The 20,969-nt window shown below is 32.3% G+C and overlaps 1 protein-coding gene across 1 annotated transcript in view; it reads right to left on the reverse strand.

Moving 5' to 3' along the window:
• The window catches only part of LOC129217729 (sarcolemmal membrane-associated protein-like), a 62,538-nt gene that overhangs the window by 20,004 nt on the left and 21,565 nt on the right, over positions 1–20,969 (reverse strand). Inside the window, exons 7-12 of the mRNA XM_054852065.1 lie at positions 15,189–15,266; positions 10,855–10,917; positions 10,638–10,775; positions 8,634–8,744; positions 6,436–6,493; positions 427–501 (exon numbers count right to left, since the gene is read on the reverse strand). Of these exons, the coding sequence (XP_054708040.1) occupies positions 427–501; positions 6,436–6,493; positions 8,634–8,744; positions 10,638–10,775; positions 10,855–10,917; positions 15,189–15,266 (523 nt within the window). The remainder of the gene's footprint in view (positions 1–426; positions 502–6,435; positions 6,494–8,633; positions 8,745–10,637; positions 10,776–10,854; positions 10,918–15,188; positions 15,267–20,969) is intronic.

A 20,969-nucleotide genomic window follows, 5' to 3' on the forward strand; every position in this document is an offset into this window, starting at 1 on the left:
TTTATTCATGCATTCATGCACTATTACAGAGCAAATGTGTAGCAAATGTGCATTGCATTTCTATTTAATAGATATTTTTTTACGATTTGGAAACATAAATATTTGAATCATTAAAAATGCCATCCAGGTTTCTAATTTTGATGCCTAGAAACCTATACCATGCCCTTGTGATGCCTAGATTTAATTTATTTCCAACACTGATAAATCACAAGGTGTGTAATTACACAGTAATTTTGCACTTCAGTTTACATAACTGTTACATATTCCATTCAAAAACATTTTTTTTAAAAATAACTCTCCAATATTTCAATAAAAATTTCAGAAAGTTCCAGTACTTCCAGATGTATAAGACTCCATTACATAAGTTGACATGCTAAAAATGGAGTTTTGATAAAACTATTAATACAGAATAATAATAATATTTACCGTCAGCAGAGAGATTTCCATTCCTTTCAATCGTTTCATCTGGATCATTATCTTTCTTGAGAATGTCAAAATGGGCTGAAATGAAATGGATGTTTGTTTAATTAGTACCTTTCATAACCAATAAAATTAACGAAGCATTCATCAAATAAATGATGGAAATAATGAGTGGATAAAATCTTCAATGTATGTTATTTTCCGCATACAAAGTCCAATAATAAGAATTAAAATTATAACCTATTTTATAGATGGATTCACTTTTTCTCAAATAAAACACAACTTTTTTCTTTCTTAAAGCTATAACAAAAAAAAAAATAAAAATAAATAAATAAATAAATAAAATAAAATCGGGGGGGGGGGGGGAATCCCATAACACCACTTTAACAAATCCCTAATGACAATCTACAATATCTGTCTTTCACACTAGCAAAATACTACATCTGGCGAATTAAATCAATGTCAGAAAATCTTTAAAATAAAGCTAATACAGCATAACTTCAATTTAACGATTTTCTCAACTAAATGATACATTTTATTGGTCTGGATTTGACTCAGGGTTTCCGCTACAGTTGCATTTTTCGCAAAATGCGAAAATAAAACAAGGCATTTTCGCTTTTTTGCTCAAATAAAAAAGTACAGAAATAAAGAATTAAAAAAAAGAAAAAAAACTATACATGAAGCATGATCCGAGAGATTATTAAACAAGAACAGCGAAACTCAACTTAATCATATTACAATTCTTAGTTCAGAAAATCTTTCAATTACTATTAAGTTCAACAGCCAGTACTGAGTCTTAATTTGCAATCTGACCTCCTAATAAATGAATTTTTGGGCTTCATTAAATGTCGATGTTTTAGCATTTTGCTAAACTTTTTTTTCTAACTTTAGCTTTTTTGCTAACGAAGTTTTAAACTCGGCTTAAACCCTGATTTGACTACCTTAAATGTCTATGCTCCTTGATTGAATGATATCCTTGATTTAGCGGTAATTTTTCCCAGTCTACTGACAATCATTAAATCGAGGTTATACTGTATGTAGGGGAACATGTGGCAAAGTGAAATAGCAGGGCAATGGTGAAATATTTATTTTGCTTTTATCTCTACCTATCCGGTTTTATTCTAACTATGTAGTACCATATGTAGTCTATTCCAGTCAGGAAAAAAATGCCACCTAATATTAAAGCATTTGGTAATACAGAAATTTTTTTAATTTGGTACTCATGTCGTAATATTTTGTTGTAAGTCAAAAAAAATTTTTGTTACTGTAAAATGATAAAGTTCTTGTTATCAGCATTTGAAATATTAATTGAGACCTCCTAATATTCAATTCAGTATTAATTTTGTTAATATTAATCTTACTTGTATTTTAAGTAAATTGTACAATTAGACAAGTACATGCGGGACAAACATGCGGGAGTACATGCGGGATTACTGGTCGCCAAATTTAATTTTATCCCGGTTAACTAGTCACTCAAAAATTGTTTTCTAAAATTCTCTTTTCTTATCAGATCTTAGAAAATAGTGTTAGACTTAGTTGAAACACTGTGTGATAGTCATTTTTCCTTGAAATCTCGTTTCTCACTTCTGGTCATTCAAAGCATACTTCTTGCTGCGACTCTTTCTAGTACCAATCATATGGATCAAACTCCATCCAGCAAGACAGACAAAATTTAGTACCTGAAGAACGTTTATCAGTATTTAACATTCGTTAAAGGTACAACAGACGCAGAATTTAAAGCTTGAAGCATGTTAGAAGACAGAATTATTTTCAGTAAGCAACAACTTCGAACAGTAAGTACATTAAAATGAGTTATTATGATTAAGTAGTGTATAGGGTCTGGTGGGGGAAAGTGGTCAATGGGGTAAAGTGGTCATAATTTAAATAAATGGCTATACCTTAAAAATAAATGTTCGAATGAATGTGAAAATTTTATTTTAGAGTAGTGCAGTTATAAACTACATTTTGAATACAAAATTTTACAACTGGCAAAATTTTATTTGGTAAAAAAAAATATTTTGAGTGATTATGAATTTTTTAAAAATATAAACACCTTTTTTAACTTCCTTGGGAAATTTTGTTTGTTAGAATTATGAACAGATTGACTGCACAGGAAGCTTCCTACATGTCTCAAGAACTCATACTCATTAGCAGTTAGCTGAATCTCTTTTGAATAATTTTTTAGAACAATTTTAGTAAGATGGGGTAAAGTGGTCATAATATTAGGCTTAACGAATATTGTTCTTTTAAAATCACTTAATCTTTAAGTATAAGGCAGGTATCAATTAAATATTAATTTCAATTAATATGTATTGTTTTTACAGTAAACAAGGTTAAATATATGAGTATATGCGCATGCATACGCATATACTCGTGTATGCACGTATATATACGTATTCACATAAATGCACCAATAAACACGTATTTGGGTATCTCGTAGTATTTTTTATCTATACAGATATGCATTCGACTATACACGTATATACCCTCTTATACTCGTACATATACGAACACTTATATACTCAGGTAGACACGACGTATATACACGTACATACTCGAGCTGACACTTACATACTAGCATATGATATACATGCATGCAGGGTGAGTTTAAACTCTTGGGCACATTTTTAAAACGTGTTAGAGAGGAGGATAAGAAGCAAGAATAATAAGTAACATATGGCCACAAACTCAACGCTGACGCGCTACATGCACGCAAAGCCAGAAACTAATGAATGCAAAACAGGTCACAAATTTATTACAAAAAAGACAATTTTACACAACGACTTAAGAAAGTTTTAAAGTCATTGATGAAACTTGCGGCCGGCATCTGTAATACATGCGTCGTAATCACTCTGTTGCAATTACGAGACTCTTGAAAAACTTTCATCAGTCGCTGCGCCTTTGTTGCGATGCGTGTATTAGAGCTACTACAGGCCTTACTTTTTAACAACTGTCTAAATATTTCTTAAGAACTAAAATGTCGGGTAAAATCATCTTTGTGTAACAAATTTGTGACCTGTTTTCATTCCATCGATTTCTGGCTTTGTGTGCATGTAGCGCGTCAACGACCATAAGTTCCTTACGATTCTTTGCTTTTTATCCTCCCCTTTCACACCACTTAGATTTTGCCCAAGATCTTGGATTCACTACGTAAGCATACATGTATATTAGCGGATATACTGGTAGATATACGTCGATACATGTACTGATGTTTACACGTAAATGTACGTATATACGTCTAACAAGTATATAATCGTGTTTACACGTAAGCATACGTATATACTCTTGCCTCCACATATATATATATATATATACACGTGAGTAGGCACGTACCAAACACGCACTGGATATATCCACGAATTAACTCGTGTATACCCGTATATGTATGTAAGTACACTACTGGCCGTTAAAATTGCTACACCAAGAAGGAATAATCTGAATGAAACAAAATTTTGCACACGTGATGGCAACATTGACACTAGAAAACGATTACAAAATGAAAGCAAAATGATCATTTATTACTGGAAAAATCTCACTTGAATGGAGGTTTAAGTACCCTGTTGCGCCACCTCTAGTTGGAATTTAAGAACCGATACGGTCGAGCATTGAGGTACAGCAGTTTCGTACAATGTCTTACGTCTTCTCGTACCACAATTGCTGTAAACGTGCCACTAATTTGATCAAATTTACAGGCTGTCCAATTTACCGTCTCAAGTGATCCCAGATATGCTCAATTTGTGACAAGTCACAAATCGCAGACCAGAGCATCACGCAGACCAGAGAAAGTGATAATGCGGAAGAGGAAATCCCTTTACACCCTTGCTGTGTTTGATCGAGCTTTGTCATGTTAAAAAATGGTTCCTGGGAGCCCCGTCGTGAGTGCTAACACGTATGAGTTTGATCGAATGAGTGACACGTTTACAGCAACTGTGGTATGAGATAATGCAGAATATCGTAGGAGACTGTTATATCTCAATGCCCGATTGTTTCGCTTCAAGTACATCGTACATTCACGCTAGAGGTGGCTTAACAGGGTACTTAAACCTCCATTTATTCGAGATTTTTCCAACCATAAATGATCAATTTGCTTTAATTTTGTAATCACTTTCTAATGTCAATTTTATTATCACGTATGTAAAATTTAGCTTCATTCTGGCAATTTCTTCTTGGTGTAGCAATTTTAATGGCCAGTAGTGTATCTATGTACACTTATATATGCGTATATACGTCGACTATACACGTATATACTCAGAAACTCAGGTATGCACATATATACTCGAGATACATGTGCAAACACGCAAATGATGTTCGTTTTGCGCGTATATACTCGCATATACACGTGACTCGTATATACTCGTGTAGACACGTATACACTCCTGTAGGCAATCACGTATACATGCTTATACGCTCGTGTATACACGAATATACTTGAGTAGGCACATGCATGCATGTATCTGATGTATACATGTATTTATTCATATATGAACATGTTCACTCTTGTTTAAACGACACGTATATACTCGTGCATACCCGCATATACTCGTACATGTACTTGTAACTATAAAAAAAAACAAAATATACAAATAATAGGGTTATTTGTAACAGTTTTGTAGCTGTTTTTAACTATGACCACTTTACCCCATGCTATGACCACTTTCCCCCACCCCATGGGGTAAAGTGGTCATAAATACAAAGGGAAATGAAAATGTTATAAAACTACTTAAATCAATATTTTTTTTCCTGAAATTCAATGTACGTGTTCTTTAATAATGCAATGTAAAATAATAACAAAAAAAGTTGAAGTATTTAAAGAATTTATTGTATTTATTATCCACGTAAGTTGAAAACCTACGATTTTATGACCACTTTACCCCACCAGACCCTAAGTAAAAGAAAATAAAACTAGGTTACTAGGATGAGTGTTTTTTCCTTCTTTTTCAAGTTTCCGCTAATTTATAGACATGGATTACACAAGCTTTTGGTATTTCTCACTGAATTCAATAGCTATTCATGAAAGTACTTGTGAGAAGTTTTTTTTTCCTTCCTTAATTTCCCACTCCACATAAGTGGTCAAAATTTTTTGGTCCCTCGAGTGACGGCTTAACGAAGTTTTACTGTAGTTCATTTTGTTTATTCATTCAATCATTTAATATAAATCACTTATGTTTCATTTATTAGATAATTCATTTACATTCCTTCATTCAGTAATTCACTCATTTATTCATTCATTCTTTTACTTGCTCATTTGTTCTCCTTCATATTATTAATTGATTTATTCATTTAATTATTCGTTTATTATTTCATTACTTTCTCATTTATTAATTCAACCTTTATTTACTGATTCTTTTGACAAAAAATATGTTTTATAATCAAATAGAAAATATTTATTTGAAAAATGTTTTATTTTTCACTGTGCCCCATGGAAAAAAGTGAAAATTTTCCGTTTTTTTTTTTTTTTTTTTGAAGACTCAAATTTACTGCCAAAAATAAAAAATACTGTTCCAAATGCAAGTTTTTTTTGAGTACTGTAATTTTCAAAACAAATTTTCGATTTGTTCATTCTGAAAAAACTCAGTCATCTTAACCATTTCACTTTGCCCCACATTCCCCTACTTATATTTTTCACGATACATTAGAATTCAAACTTAATTTTCAAACAATGAAATTTCCCCCTGAAAGTAAAAAACTCTAATGTGGAAAAATTTACTTTTTCTTCTTTACATAAAATGCCAGAAGAATTTGATACTGATACACATCCTAAGATTTCAAAATGGTAAATTTTGAACTGAACTTTGATTTTTGGTTCACGTAAAGATAAACTTTTATGCTGGATGCTACAAGTTTTGATTCATACCATGTCCAAACATAAATCACTGACAGCAGGAAGATCATGTGTATTCAGATTAAAAATAATAAAAATTCATTAAACATTCAAAATTGGTCTACCTTCCATAGTTTAAAACATACCTTGAAATTCAAAAATATTTTGAGAGAATTTACAATAAACGAACTTACCTTTCATGGCACTTAATTGTTCCTTTGCAAAGTCATTTTCAGCTTGCAAAGCTTCAATCTGTAAGAATTAAAAACATTACAGATGAAAAAAGATACACGTACGAAAAAAGTATCTACAACACTGCCACTTAATTGAGGCACACATTATGCAACAGCTTAAAAGCTTTGATTTCAGCTCCGAATTAACGGAGTGAATAATGCAGATAGTAGATTGTTGGATGGGAAGGTATAATTAAACTGAAATCTTATCCAAACAACATAATATATTTAGCAGAGTGTAGATTCGAGTTCCTGAATTAATATGACTGAAGACAAACAGCCGAAGCTCGCAGAACAAACAGCCAGCGTTAGAAATTACTGCTAGTCCACTGGTCCCAGACCAATGAAACCTGTCTCGGACCACTGTAAAAAAATAATCAGTGGTCAATGGGACCACCAACTGCTCTTTTTTCTTTTTTTATCACACTTTGCTAGAAAAAAATTCAAAAGCATTAGCCTGGCCAATGTTTAGCTATTTTATTAGTCAAACCGTTGACTGACTTCTTTTACAGTTAATTTTATTTTCAAAAGTTTTATCTAATTTTAAATCGCACATTTACATTTTGCTCAATATTTATCTCACTTGGAGGGAAAAATAACATCCTGTAATAAAGTAAAAATGGTCAAATTATGTTCCCAAATTTTTGGTAGCCTATTTTAAGAGTTGTTTAATGAAATTTGTTTCTAGACTGTAGACTTGGCTGCTCAAAATAACTGATTTAAATGTTTAATGCCGAACTTTGCCAAACAAAAAAATTTTAAATTTTGAAACATTCAAGTATTTTAAAAAATCCTCATTCGTAGAAAAATGTTTTATACTTGTTGCTTATCTGTTTTGCATTGTTATTTAATATTGAGTATTTGCATTGTTATATTATGTTTACCATTTTGAACTTCATTTGTAGTACAGTAATTTTGCAGTTAAGTGTTTTATCAATGAGAAAGTAAGTAATTTTTTGGTACGAACATATTTAGAGTTTGTTGTAAAGCGGACCAATGTTGTTGTTTGAGGACCAGTACATATTCACGTTGACTGGTCCGAGGGACCAGTAGGATTTTTTACTAATTTCTAACGCTGCAGCAAGTTGGCTTGCTTGAACTCAAGACAGCCGACTTTTGTTCACGAATGAACAAAGTCTTCAATGGGTAACTAACATTCTTAAAAAACAAAAAGGCAAACAGCCGAAGCTCGCAGAACCAACAGCAAGTTGGGTTGCCCGAACTCGAGACAATGCTTCGAGGCTGTGCAAGAAGAAGTGCGCTATCCACCGATAAAGGCCACGCTTGTATTCCCAAATCACATAAGCATACCAACGCTACCTGATCACCACACGAGCCGTTTACTATTCCAAAAATACTTAAGTTACAGGATCTAGCGTTCGTTAACAGGGGCCAATCCAGGATTTTTTTATCGCTACCTATTTTTGTGAAAGTATTGCATCATTCTATTTTTGTGAAAGATTTTTTTTTTATCAGCATTGTTTTTGTGAAATTTTAGATGCATCCTAATTTTTGTAAAAGAAGTAGTGGAACAAATGAAATTTTAGCTCGAAAAAGTGTAAATGTCATCTAGTATTATTTTTAACAGGTTTCGTTTTGTTTTTTTTGGGGGGGGGGGGGGGAGCTGAAAACCTAAGAAGTACGAAACATACCATCGTAATTTCAGCTTAATGGTCTATGTACTGTGTACAATATAGGAAATGATGAGAAAAATGGTTCCTTAAAACAGGTGCTTAAAGACTGCGATAATATTGCATAAATACACTTTGGTGTGAAACAGCTAAAAATTAGTCAAAATACTACAAAAAAGTTTCTATTTAAGCAATTGTTCATATAAACCTGCTTATAATTTTATTTTATGAGTATATTTTGTTTTAAACAGAGAAACAAATTTTATATTTTAAAATGCGAATTTTTGTGACATTTTCGATGTTTTTGTGAAACTAGATTTTATTACTTAATTTTTGTGAAAGTACCGACTTCAAAATAAGATTTTTGTGAAGGTACCGAAAAACGGTAGCAAAATCAGCCTGTATTGGGCCCTGGTTAAGGAACAATAATATAATACAAGAAAAATCTAAGGGTTACATAATATGAGAAAATAATGAAAATATATATCTACTTAAGTAGACATCCTATGTCTATCATAGATTCCTTACTTTAGCAGAAAGAATCTGTTCCTCTTTTCGCATCTCTTCCGTGTTGTTTTCTAAAACCAACTTGTCCTCGGCAGTTTGACTCAACATGTCTTGATACTTTTCCTCCAGCTCCTGCAACATTAAGCATCGTCAGTTTCGTCATTCTCCAAAAAGGATACAAAAACTACATATTTTCTGCCCGGGAAGTTAAAGCGCAGTATCTGCAGAAATGAGTTTTTGAGATACAGTAGACCCTCGTTTTACGTGGGGGTTACGTTTCTTGGAAATGCCGCGTAAAACGAAACCGCGTAAATTGAGACCTAATAGTAGCGTTAAAATAGGGTTTAGGTTCCGTAGATAAAAGAAAATACTACATTCTAGTGATACCCTAATCGTATAATAAGCTCAATGCGCACTCATATCGATTTTTATGCACAACATGCATAAAGAAAACATAAATTAATTTCGTGTTTTGGGGGTTTATAAAGAGAAGCTGGCTATAATAGTCTTTTGGCAGTCATTAAGAATTTTTCTCTGTCATTCTTTGCAGAGCATTAACACAGCCATGATCACTTGCGTCATTTCCATGATAGAATCTTTCTCCACTAACAAAAATCAGAAAGATCATTTCTATTGTCAGGGGTGATTGTGAGTTCATCAAAAAATACGTTGAAAGTTTCAAAGCGAGAACGGGGGGGGGGGGGGGTAATCTTTAACCCCTATTACTTAAGTGCACCTATGCCATAGTATTAAACAGTTCAATAGTCAGAGTCAAAATAGTGTGTGTACATTTGATTAAAATTTTAATGGGTTACAAAGCTACTGTTGAGCTGGTGTTATACAAAATTATCTTGACATTTGCCCATCTTAAGGGATAGGTGTCCATCTTAAGGCTCTTGCAGGTATATTTGATGAGTATTATATAATTTTTAAAAAATTGCGGAGGTAGGGAGATAAAAGCATAACAAAAAAGACATAATTCCGGTATTTTCGGACATAAAAATACCGGAAATACGCCCGAAAATACCGGAAATTCGGTAAAATACCGGAACACAATCACCCCTGTATTGTTTAGGAATGGCCCGAAATTTTCAATGTGAAGGTTTTTGGTTGGGTACCACCAATGTCCGTATCCTCGTTGGTTTTGGCCTCCTTTGTCACTCCTAAAAGCTCTATCTTTCAGTGAGTTTTGAACTGAGTGAGTTTAATAACTTTACTACTGGAAAGAGCTCTGGAATCAATCGCATAAAATGTCTCCAGTGGCCCACGCCAAAATGCAGTTGATTACGCGTAATCTGCAATCTTTAGGAGTTTGGATTTTGAAAGAGGGGAAAAAAATTTCTATTTGCATTGCCACACCTGAGTAAAACCAAAACAAAGGTGTCAAATCATAAACCGAGTATAATTGAAACCAGGTAAAATGAACCCGCGTAAAATGAGGGTCTACCGTAAATGAAGAAACAACTTTCGTATTCTTCACTAACAATAGGAAAGTGTTGGAATTTGATGTCGTTTACATGCTTTGTTTTTGGCGGAAACCAAATAAGCAATAACGCTCAAACCCACTTAGACAATAGATGACCATCAGTGGCACAGTGAAGGGGGGGGGGGGGGAGAAACCCCAGAGGTATTGGCTTTTAGCATAAATGCATATTCTAACGCAGTAGTTTAAATATAAAATATGACTGTTTTGATCGAGAAACCCCCTTGAGAAGGTAATTTTGATCAAAAAAAACCCTTTCAGAAAGTAATTTTGGTCAAAAAAAAAAAAAAAAAGAAACCTTTTAGAAGGTAATTTTGATCAAAAAAAAAACCTCTCCAAAAGGTTCTTCTGGCTGCGCTAGTGATGACCTTTAATGCAAATAAAACAAAAAATGAAAAATTTGCAGATATGGCTTTTTAGCTTCCCATGGTAGCTTTGTGTTCCATACATCAATCTTTTCAAAATAAAATCCTCAAATATTTAACAAAATATGATTTTTATTTTGAAGGCTTTTGAAAAAAAAAAAAAAGACGACTTCTGACCTGGAGCTTGGTCGTCAAGTTAGCAATTTCCTTCTCACTCTCTGTGCTTTTCTCTAATAAGAGTTGAATCTCCTGTTCTTTCTTCTGATTCATCTCGCCTAGGTGGGTGCATTCATTTTCTGTGTTGCTAAGAGAGTTCTGTAAAAAGAAAACACGATTGTTAATCGACATCAGAGGACTTTCAAGGAGTCATCACCAATGGGAAAGGAGAACTTACTTCTAGATCTTGAACTTTCCTAATGGCTTCTAACTTTTCTTGAAGAACTTTTTTTAATGATTCCTACAAAATTAAATGCTCATTATATACAATAACAAATGTACATATATACCAAAATTATAAAGATAAGAAAAAAGATGAACTTAATGTAAAGTAATCACAACATTTGCATCCTGGGATGTAACTTAAAACAGACCTAGCTAAGATGAAAATATGTCTGCAACCTCAAATTATTTCTGAAAAATTTTCAGCAAAAAAAAAAAAAACAGTTTGCTCTACATTTTCAGTAAGTTACTGCCCTATAGCCAGAGCTAAGTCAGAAATGCATAAAATACACCGCCAGCTCAGTCAATTCCAGCCGAGGACTGCAGTTTCGTGCTTATTAGCACTCATCAGTCCAGAATAGGAAATGACCGAGCCAAAGGTGGAAAACCTCTTAAGGGAGCCAAGAGTGCCAAACAAACTGGTAGCTAATATAGAATTAGCACAGACCAGACGAGTGACCGAAACAATGGTTCGGTTCAACTCGAAGATTGAACGTGAAGCAAGGTATATTCAGTAAGTTACCGCCCAGCCAGGGCAAAGGCTGAAATACACCGCCAGCTCAGTCAATTCCAGCCGAGGACTGCAGTTTTGTCCTTATTACACGAAACTGCAGTCCTCGGCTGGAATGACCGAGCTTGGTGGTGTATTTCATGCAAGTCCTATATCGCTGTCAAAAGCAAAAATACGAAGTTATATATGCGAGGGGAGTGACACTATGTTTTATTCAGTTATACTTACTACTTTCTCAGGAATTGGGGAAACCACAAAATTGGCAAGCAGCAAATGTTTTTCAACGAAGAAATGTTTGAAAAAAGTTAAAACTGTGATACATTTTGAAATTTTTTCTGCAAACAGCATTTGTGTATTGTTTGTCTATATTATTTAGGTCCGCTTAGAAATATAAAGATAATTTTCCTATGGTAAAAACGGGCTTATGGGTTGACAGGCCATAAACAAAAAGAAATTTGATTCATTTATTTTTCAAAAATAAATAATTTGTACTTCAAAGGAAAAAATAAACATGTGAATCCAAGATGATCTGAAAAGACTGCTTCTTTTCAGACCGAAAAATTTGAGAATGGCAAAGAAAAAAAAACCAACTTTTAGAGCAAGATATTTTTAGCCCTATTTTAATTTTCAATAATTATAACAACTAATATGACAGCCATCATTTTAAGAAATGTGACAAAAAAATAAAAAATTTGATTACAGGATGGGACTCTAAACTAGGAACATTCGAGACCACGACCCCCTTTACGGATTTCGGAATTTTCCAGATTTTTAGATCCTGTTTCAAAAAACAGCGACTATTATCGTATTGCGCGATATTTGGCATGTTATTCTAGGTTTCCCTACTGTTGCAGCCATTTTTTCCTTAAACGTTTTTATCCGCATTTCAGATAAAAATTATTTTTTAAGTCTTCATGGACCAAACATAAATGATTTTTACAAAATGGTGTAGGCTTGATCTTGGATTAAAGTTTTTGAAAAAAAAAAAGAAAAAAAAACTGATTACAGTATGGGACTCTAAACTTGGAACATTTGGGACTAGGACCCCCTTTCTGGATTATAGGTCTTATTTCAAAAAACAGTGACAATTATCATGTTGAACGATATTTAGCATGTTTTTTCTTGATTCGCTACTTCTTACCAGCATTTCAGATCAAAAAAAAAATTTCAAATCTTCATTAACAAAACCTAAATATCTTTTACAAAATGGTAGAAGAGCATGCAAGTATTCGATTATAGAGCATAAAATTATCACAGTTCAAGCATTCAAATGAAACACTCAATTAAAATGAGCGCATCTTACAGAAGCGGGTGTGATCAGATTTCAAAATGTGCAAAAAAAAATCAGTACAGGCATGCAAAATACAGATGAATTGCATAAAATCTGGCAGGCTCCTTTGAGAAGAGTTGCCAGAGATCAGTTTCAAAAATCAAATAGTCCTGAAAGTTTTGCGATGGGTCCATTTCCAAAATAAAATACTTTAGAAAAGTTTCATTTCTCCGATGACATATTTTGTGAAGAGTAAGCACCCAAAAATTCTGTTGTAGAGACATCTGGCTTGTCATTCTCAATTTGCAAAATTGCTTTTTTAAGATGGGAAAAATTCAGGAACAACAAGAATGGGAATATCAGGGGCCAATCCAGGATTTTTTTCTCGCTACCTATTTTTGTGAAAGTATTGCATCATTCTATTTTTGTGAAAGTTTTTTTTTATTAGCATTGTTTTTGTGAAATTTTAGAGGCATCATTATTTTTGTAAAAGAGAAGTAGAACAAGAGAAAATGTCATCTAGTATTATTTTTAAGAGATTTCGTTTTTTTGGGGAGGGAGCAAATAACCTAAGAAGTATGAAAAATACCATCGTAATTTCAGCTTAATAGGCTACGTACTGTGTACAATATAAAAAATTATGAGAAAAACGGTTTCCCAAAACAGATGTTGAAAGATTGCGATAATATTGCATAAATAAACTTAGGCGAGAAACAGCTAAAAATGAGTTAAAATACTACAAAAAGGTCTCTATTTAAGCGATTGTTCATATAAACCTGCTCAGAATTTTTTTTTTTATGAGTAAATTTTGTTTTAAAAAGGGGAACAAATTTAATACTTTAAAATGCGAATTTTCGTGAAATTTTCGATGTTTTTGTGAAGCTCCTGATTTTATTACTTGATTTTTGTGAAAGTACCGATTTCAAAACAAGATTTTTGTGAAGGTACCGAAAAACGGCAGCAAAATCAGCCTGTATTGGGCCCTGTAGGTGTACATTTCATTCCGTGACGTAATATGATCCCCTGATATTTCGAAGGTCCAGAGTTTAGGTCCTCAAGAAACAGAAGTTTTTAACAGTTTGGTTTCAAAGTTGGGTGAATCTATTGGTAACTGACATTTTCAAAAGAATACCATAGGCGTTTTGACATATTCCGCACAAAATATACATTATTTAAAAAAATATTTTCCTCCTGTTTATTGTTCTTTCAAAGCTGAATTTAAAACTGTAGTTGAATACCCAAAATCATTTTCGGTTGATTAAAAAAAAAAAAACAATTTAAAACATGGTAGCCGATTGATACGGTTGCTTTAATGTCAGTCAGTTACCATGTTTTTGGCTATTTTTCAAAAACCATCCAAATAATATTTTGATAATTCAATGACACCAATTCAGCTTGAAAAGAACAATGAACCAGGGAAAATGATTTTGGAAATAATTTATATTTTGCATAGAATGGGATAAAATGCTTATGGGTCATTTTCTCTAAACTGCTAAATTCTTGCCCTTGCTCCAAAAATAACAAACTAACTAGTATAGAAATAAAACTGATGCTAGAATGCTTTAACAACATGTTTTTATGTTTGTAAAATAAGTTAAAACAAACACTCTATTATTATTATACATTTAAATAATTTTTTGACATGATAAATGTCATTCCCCTGTGTGTCCCTACCTCCACCTTAAAGCAAAATCAGCTTTAAAGATTCAGGAAGCCATGCATATTTGTACAGAAAATGTTGTTTAACCTCTTAAGAAGTGTTATGCAATGTTGTAAAATAGAAAAAAAAATTCTTCAAAGTTTGCATTATTTAAAAAAAAAAAAAATAGTAAAAAATGTCCTTTGATTTTTTGTCATTCCCCTGTCGAGGAATGGAATGAATGTTTCTCACACCTGGTAATAGTTGTATTAACTCATAATTTAATCTTTGAATTCTGGTCTCATCATAGAAATAATCTTAATTGGTTCTTTTTGAATAAATACACGGTGTCGAGTATATTCGGGTGATCTCAAGTTAAATCTTGATAAGTATTTTTAATGACTGTCATTACCCTGTCTTTGATAATTCATTTAATTTTGTAATAATCGCTCAATGAATGATTGACTCTTGATTGTATAGAGTTTCCCCCTGTTACTTTAAGTGACATTGATATTTGTTGTTTGCAGTTATTATTTCCTCTAAGTGTCACTCCCCTGGCACAGTGAATGCCATTCCTTGCCCTGTCCAAATTGCACTGTTTAGGGAAAATGACCCTTATGTTTTTGCTTCAAAAACATCAGTCAGTTACCCGTGGAATTGCCCAGCTATAGATCAACCTACATAACTATTCTTCTACACCAGAAAACCATTTGATATTCTCCACTATTATTGTTGCAAAGTTAACAACGTAAAATATTTAGCTGGAATTATAAACATGAATCAAGTCAGGAAAAAACTTTCGATAAGTTTATCATAACTCAGAACTGAAATATGCGTCATACGATGAATCAGTCACAGAATTGCTCTTACTTTTGCTGCTATTTGGTATTTGTCTTTATCTTCTTGCAGCTTCACTACATCGTCCTTCAGCTTTTCTTCCGTCACATTCTGGAGGAGAAAAATACAGAAAAATGTCACCACGAAACAATTACAAATCCAACCAAGAAATATTTCAAGCTAAATATTACTCAATATTAAACCAACACAGTTCAAATGCACTGGCAAACAGGAAAAAGTTATTCAAGACACATAATTACAGCAGGGTTCGTACTCAATTTCAGAAATAAAATGAAGGAGTTTTGGAGAAGTTTTGAAGGAGTAAAATGTGATTTTGAAGGAGTACCAATGGGCAGACCTTAAGTGATGTGACTTTGTGTTTTCAATATACAGTCGAACCTCCATATATCGAACTTCCACATATCGAAATTTTCCTTATATCGAAATTCCAGCAAATTTCTATGTTCATTACATAGAAAAATTGTTTCTATATATTGAAAAATTCTCTATATATCGAAAAAAATTTCGAGACATTCGTAGATTTTTTTTCTCACTTTTAACTGTTTGTCTCATGAAAACTGAAGGTTATGGGAGAAAATTATGTTCGAAGGATGCTACAAAACTCATAAGGAATCTGGGGTTGAGGGGTGTGTAGATAGGTCGCTGTTTCGTTCTGGAGTTCTTAAATTCTCTCAACTTTATTTCAAATCTTAGTTTTAACAGGTAGCACTGTAAAATCGGTTTCAAGTTATCCCTTTTCTCTGTTGGTTATCATTCCTAGTCTTTTTAGCTTCAGTAAAAATCATTCAAGTTGGGTAGATTGCTTTATTTACTTTTCTCTTGATTACATTGTCAAAACGAAAATCCCCCTTATTTTGCGGATCAAGTTGAATTGCCGAAGAATATGAAGATGTATGTTGATGTAAAAATGTAATTTCTGTTCATTTTTCAGTTATTAATTTTCATTTAATACGATGCTCGTATAAATTAGAAATAGGATTTCATGCACAAAAATTAGCTTTAATTTTAATGTTTTAGGAGACTTTTATGATAAAATAAAATAATTTCCATATATCGAAATTTCTATATATCGAATTTTTATCCGGCAACTTGCTACTTCGATATATAGAGGTCTGACTGTATTTGTCTCCCTTCCCCTTTGTCACCAAGTGTCACACTTCATTTTACTACTCCTCTTGTCACATGTCACATTATTATAATAACTAAGTGGTGTCACTTTTTGTCACCCTCTCTGTTCCCCTTGTCACAATTTAATGAACCCGTCTCCCCCTCAAGGCTTAACATTACTTGTGGATGTGGATGACCCTTTCTACAATATCGTAACTGCGATTCACTAAACACAATTTTTTTCTTTAACACAATCACTTAATATAGTACTTCTACTTATGTATCTTTAAATACTTTTAAAAAAAAAAATTAAACAAACTGACTTTTGCTGCTGAGAGTTTGGTGGAGGGAAAAGCTATAATCATAAAACTTGAAAAAATAGCCAAGCACCATTTAAGCACGTTTTACTTCACTTATGAAATGTCTTAGGCTTCTAATAATATTTTCACTTTAAACTTTTATGACTTCTGTGATTAATTTGTAAATCACATCTTTATGAAAAATATAAATATACAAAATTACTACATCAAAATCATCCGTATACCTTTGCCCTTGTGACGATATTAAGTTGTTGATCGAAGTATTTTATGTTACTGTCAAAATAGAAAACTATGTAGCCTTGAACTGAAAAAGAAGGAGTTTTGAAGGAGTTAGAACTAAAATGAAGGAGTTTGAAGGGCCCTTCCAAAAAGTTTCCTGAATGAAGGAGTATTAAAGGAGTTTTGAAGGAGCGTACAAACCCTGTACAGTCAAACTTTGTTCAATCAATCACCCTTTTAACGAATTATTTGCTAAGACCTGCCTTTGCGATCCCCGTTCTAAGGTTTATCGTTTATCGTTTTTTGGATAAGACGAACTCATTTTAAAGGTCTCTTGGAATTCCTTTCAATCAGATTTGACGACCTTTAACTATCATTATGACTTTGGAAGCCAGCAATGTTGATAAATGATATTTAAAAAAATAATTGCCTTAATAAAAATCTAACCCAAAAATGTAAGCAAAAGACTAAAATTCAGATTTTATGACAGCACAATTTACATCAGCATTTTACAACTATGAGCCTCGATAGCTTAAATGCTATGTCTTGCATATTGCTCACTTTCAATTTTTCATTAACTGAAACTGACATTTAAAAAAGCGGCATTTTACGTTAGCTACCACTGAAGAGCCGTCAATTTGTGCAAGTTTTGAGCAGCAACACAATCTAATCAAACATTTCACAAAAAATTGATATTTAGAATCCTAGCTGGAAATATTCTAATTTTTCAAAAGGATTCTTTTTTTCTTTCTTTCTTTTTTTTGATAAAATCACTGCTGGTTGCATAAGACACAAGAAAAGAACGTACCAATTAGATTTTTTGAAGATTTTATAATTTCAAATCTTGAACGAGAACATGCTGATAAGGAACACTAATACCTCTATAGCATTAATACATTTTACCACTTTCTATCACTATTAATTAATAAACTGAGCAATATCTATTAACTTCAAAAAAAAAAAAAAATTTCAAAAGTATTCCACAAAAAAAAAAAAAAAAAAACCTTTAAAGTTAAAATGAATTCAAATTTCGAAATACTCTAGTAAGTTTTTGAAATATTTGACAAAATTCAATTTGTTTAAGCTAAGTAACTCCCTTTGAAGTGTTACGCCTTGTAGGGATTGCAAGTATAGAAGTTGGGGGGAGGGGACAGCAACTGTGTTTGATTATTACAACATGTAATTCCACAATATATAAGTTTGTGTTTGAGAAATTTTATGTTTTTTCACATTCAATAACCAGTTCTCTTAACCGTACATCAACATTAAAAGGGACTTATGCATAACATTGGGGGGGTAGTAGCATGAACATTAAAAAGTAGCTAAATATTGAGTGTAAAAGGAATTTTAAAGATATAAGTACAGAGTACAACCAGGGATTATATGGAATTGGCAAACGTCCAGTTAAGACGAGTCTATCTGAATGAGGGGGAAAAAATCAATTCAATGAGCGTGTTCCGCTCATTTCAATGAGACTCTGCTAAACTTAGAGGCTAATATGCATCTGCAAAAGTTGACATCCCTAAAAACTAATAGACATGTTCATTTCCACCTCTAAACCCAATGTTTGCCTTTCCATACAGTCTGTGGTCAGACAGTTGTGATTTCTTAAATTAAGCTCGTAGAGGTGCAGAAATTCTGTAATAGCACTGGACCCAAATTTTGGAAACTAAAACTTCTATTTTCAGTTAAAAAATAAATAAAAAATCTTCTCGGTTTGAAAAAAAATGTTTTAAAAGAGGCATAAGTTTTTTTTTTTTTTCCTTTATAAGTGATAACAAACATTTCTGTTTGCAAGTAAAGATGTAAGAATAGCAGAACAAAAATGTTCTACTTCATTTTTTGGGAAATAATAGTTTTTCAAAGAAGGAAAATGAAATAAACAACTTTTCATTAACTACTAGCTGCTTGCCTGGCGTTGCACGGGCTACTTAAAAAATGAAAGAGATATCCAAATGATGTTTTTGTATTACTCTGACATCAGTTTCTAAAGCGCTAAGGAGTAATTAAATACGCGTAATGCAAGGTTTGCAAAACACCAGTAGAGCATATTTTTGGCAAAAATCTCTTTAACGTTAATCATACTTATCAATGATACAAATTATGAATATTTTCAATTAGCACAAAAGATGAAAATATATGCATTATCAACTATAATCTGTGCTCACTTTACACTGAATTAAATCTGATAGAATATATCTGAACTATTTATGTACAATTACAATCAGCTTTTTACATAGAATGACACACACTTTTTGGTTGATTACGTGAAACTAAAGCACCAAGACTAAATAAGTACCAATAAGCATTAATTTAATAAAAAGTCATCAGATTCCAATTTAGCTTTAGTGAAAATCCTTAAACACAATCTTTTTTTTCAACTCTGTTTCACTTAAAGAAATCCAAACATTCTTAGTTTAACATGTTCTTTTAACGATACAAACTGTATTTCAAATATATAAACAGGAAGGAAAAAGAGAGTTTTTACAATTCGAAAACTCACCCATGTGACGGGAAAAAGTTCAACAAAATAAACATAATTAGTCGCACATCCTAAATGTATCAAAATATGAGGCCGTTGAATGATAAACTTACACTTCAATCAATAAACATAGCTAAAGAAACAACTTTCATATGCTGAAAAGAGTTAAGAACGTTGAATGTAAAAAATAAAAAAAGGACAGACGATAAAATAAAGGCTATTTCTGAATAAAGCAACCAATTTCAAACTAATTTAAAATGAAATTCTAGATGGAAACGTTGTTTTAAGATTTGGACAGCAGCCAAAAAATCTCTTTTAAAACAATTATTAGAATTTTACTTGCTTACCCATATGCAAAATGGAAACAGGAAAGAAATAAAAATTCCTCAATAACGCTATGTTCATTAACGTTTTAATTAAGATATCCGCTATTTAAAGTCGCACAATTACGAGATTGGTCCTATTGTTTTTTCTTTGGAAAATTTCGAATTGATCGATATCTTATTAGACTCTCGATTCGCAGCGGTTCTCGAGAAGATAGATCTTCAGACAGACAAACGGACGCGAACAGATTTTAATATTATAGTGGATTAACATCTTTTCATTAACTTGTATATGAAAACTATGTATTGAACATACATAGTTTTCATACAGGGTTTGTCCGGAAAGTAATACAGGGTTCATACTCTATTTGGATGAAAAAATTCCATGACTTTTCCAGAACTTTTCCATGACTTCATGAAAATTTTCATGACCTTGTTACACGAAGAGAATAGTACTATTTAATATCAAACTTGCGATTTTTTTTTTGGAAATGAGCATTAGCAAAAGTTTTATGTGAATGCCACTATGTGATTGAAAAAATATCAGTGTACACCTAAAAAACTGAATTCTTACCTGTTTTCATCATATAAGTTTAAGTTAAAACTACAGTGAATGATGCTTAAACATGGCGACTATTTTTTTTAAACAGGCAGAATGATAATGATTGGGGAAAAGGTTGAATGAATCATTACTAAGTTTCAATAAATTTGCTTCAAAAGTTGCCTTTTAGTGTAAACTTGACAATTTTTTGGTTCTTTAAAATAAAGCCACATTCTTTAGTAAATTCATGTTTCTAAACCAGATATTTATTTAAAAAAAAAAAAAACATTTCATAGTAAATAAATCTTTTGATTTAAATGTACTTATTTGTACATTTTCAAATGCATATATAAATGAATAGGTTCAGAAATTCCAGAACATGTTTGAATAATGACACTGAACGTACCAGTGGGTCGCATGGATTAGTTTTGTGGGCCGTATATTGGGCACTACTGTTTTTGAGCATTAAAATTCCCCTATTTCTGTGTCTTATCGCATGATTGAAGATTGTCCAAAATCTTCAGCAAATTGAGATAAACTCTGATAAATTTTAAAATAAAGATTTAGGAGTGATGGAAACGAACTCGGATGCAATGTTTTTTGAGATCGTTCAATTTTCCAGTTTAAATAGCTTTTATGGTGCAATACTAAGTCACTCAAGATTTCTAATGCTTTTTTTTAGCTACTGTTACTTTTTTCCCAGAACATTTTTCCATGATTGAAAATAAATTTCCATGACTTAGACTGAAAATTTCAATTTTCCATGACTTTTCCAGGTCTGAAACTTGCTTATTTTTTTTC

This window comes from Uloborus diversus, chromosome 2, assembly GCF_026930045.1.
Source record: "Uloborus diversus isolate 005 chromosome 2, Udiv.v.3.1, whole genome shotgun sequence".
Lineage (NCBI taxonomy): Eukaryota > Metazoa > Arthropoda > Arachnida > Araneae > Uloboridae > Uloborus > Uloborus diversus.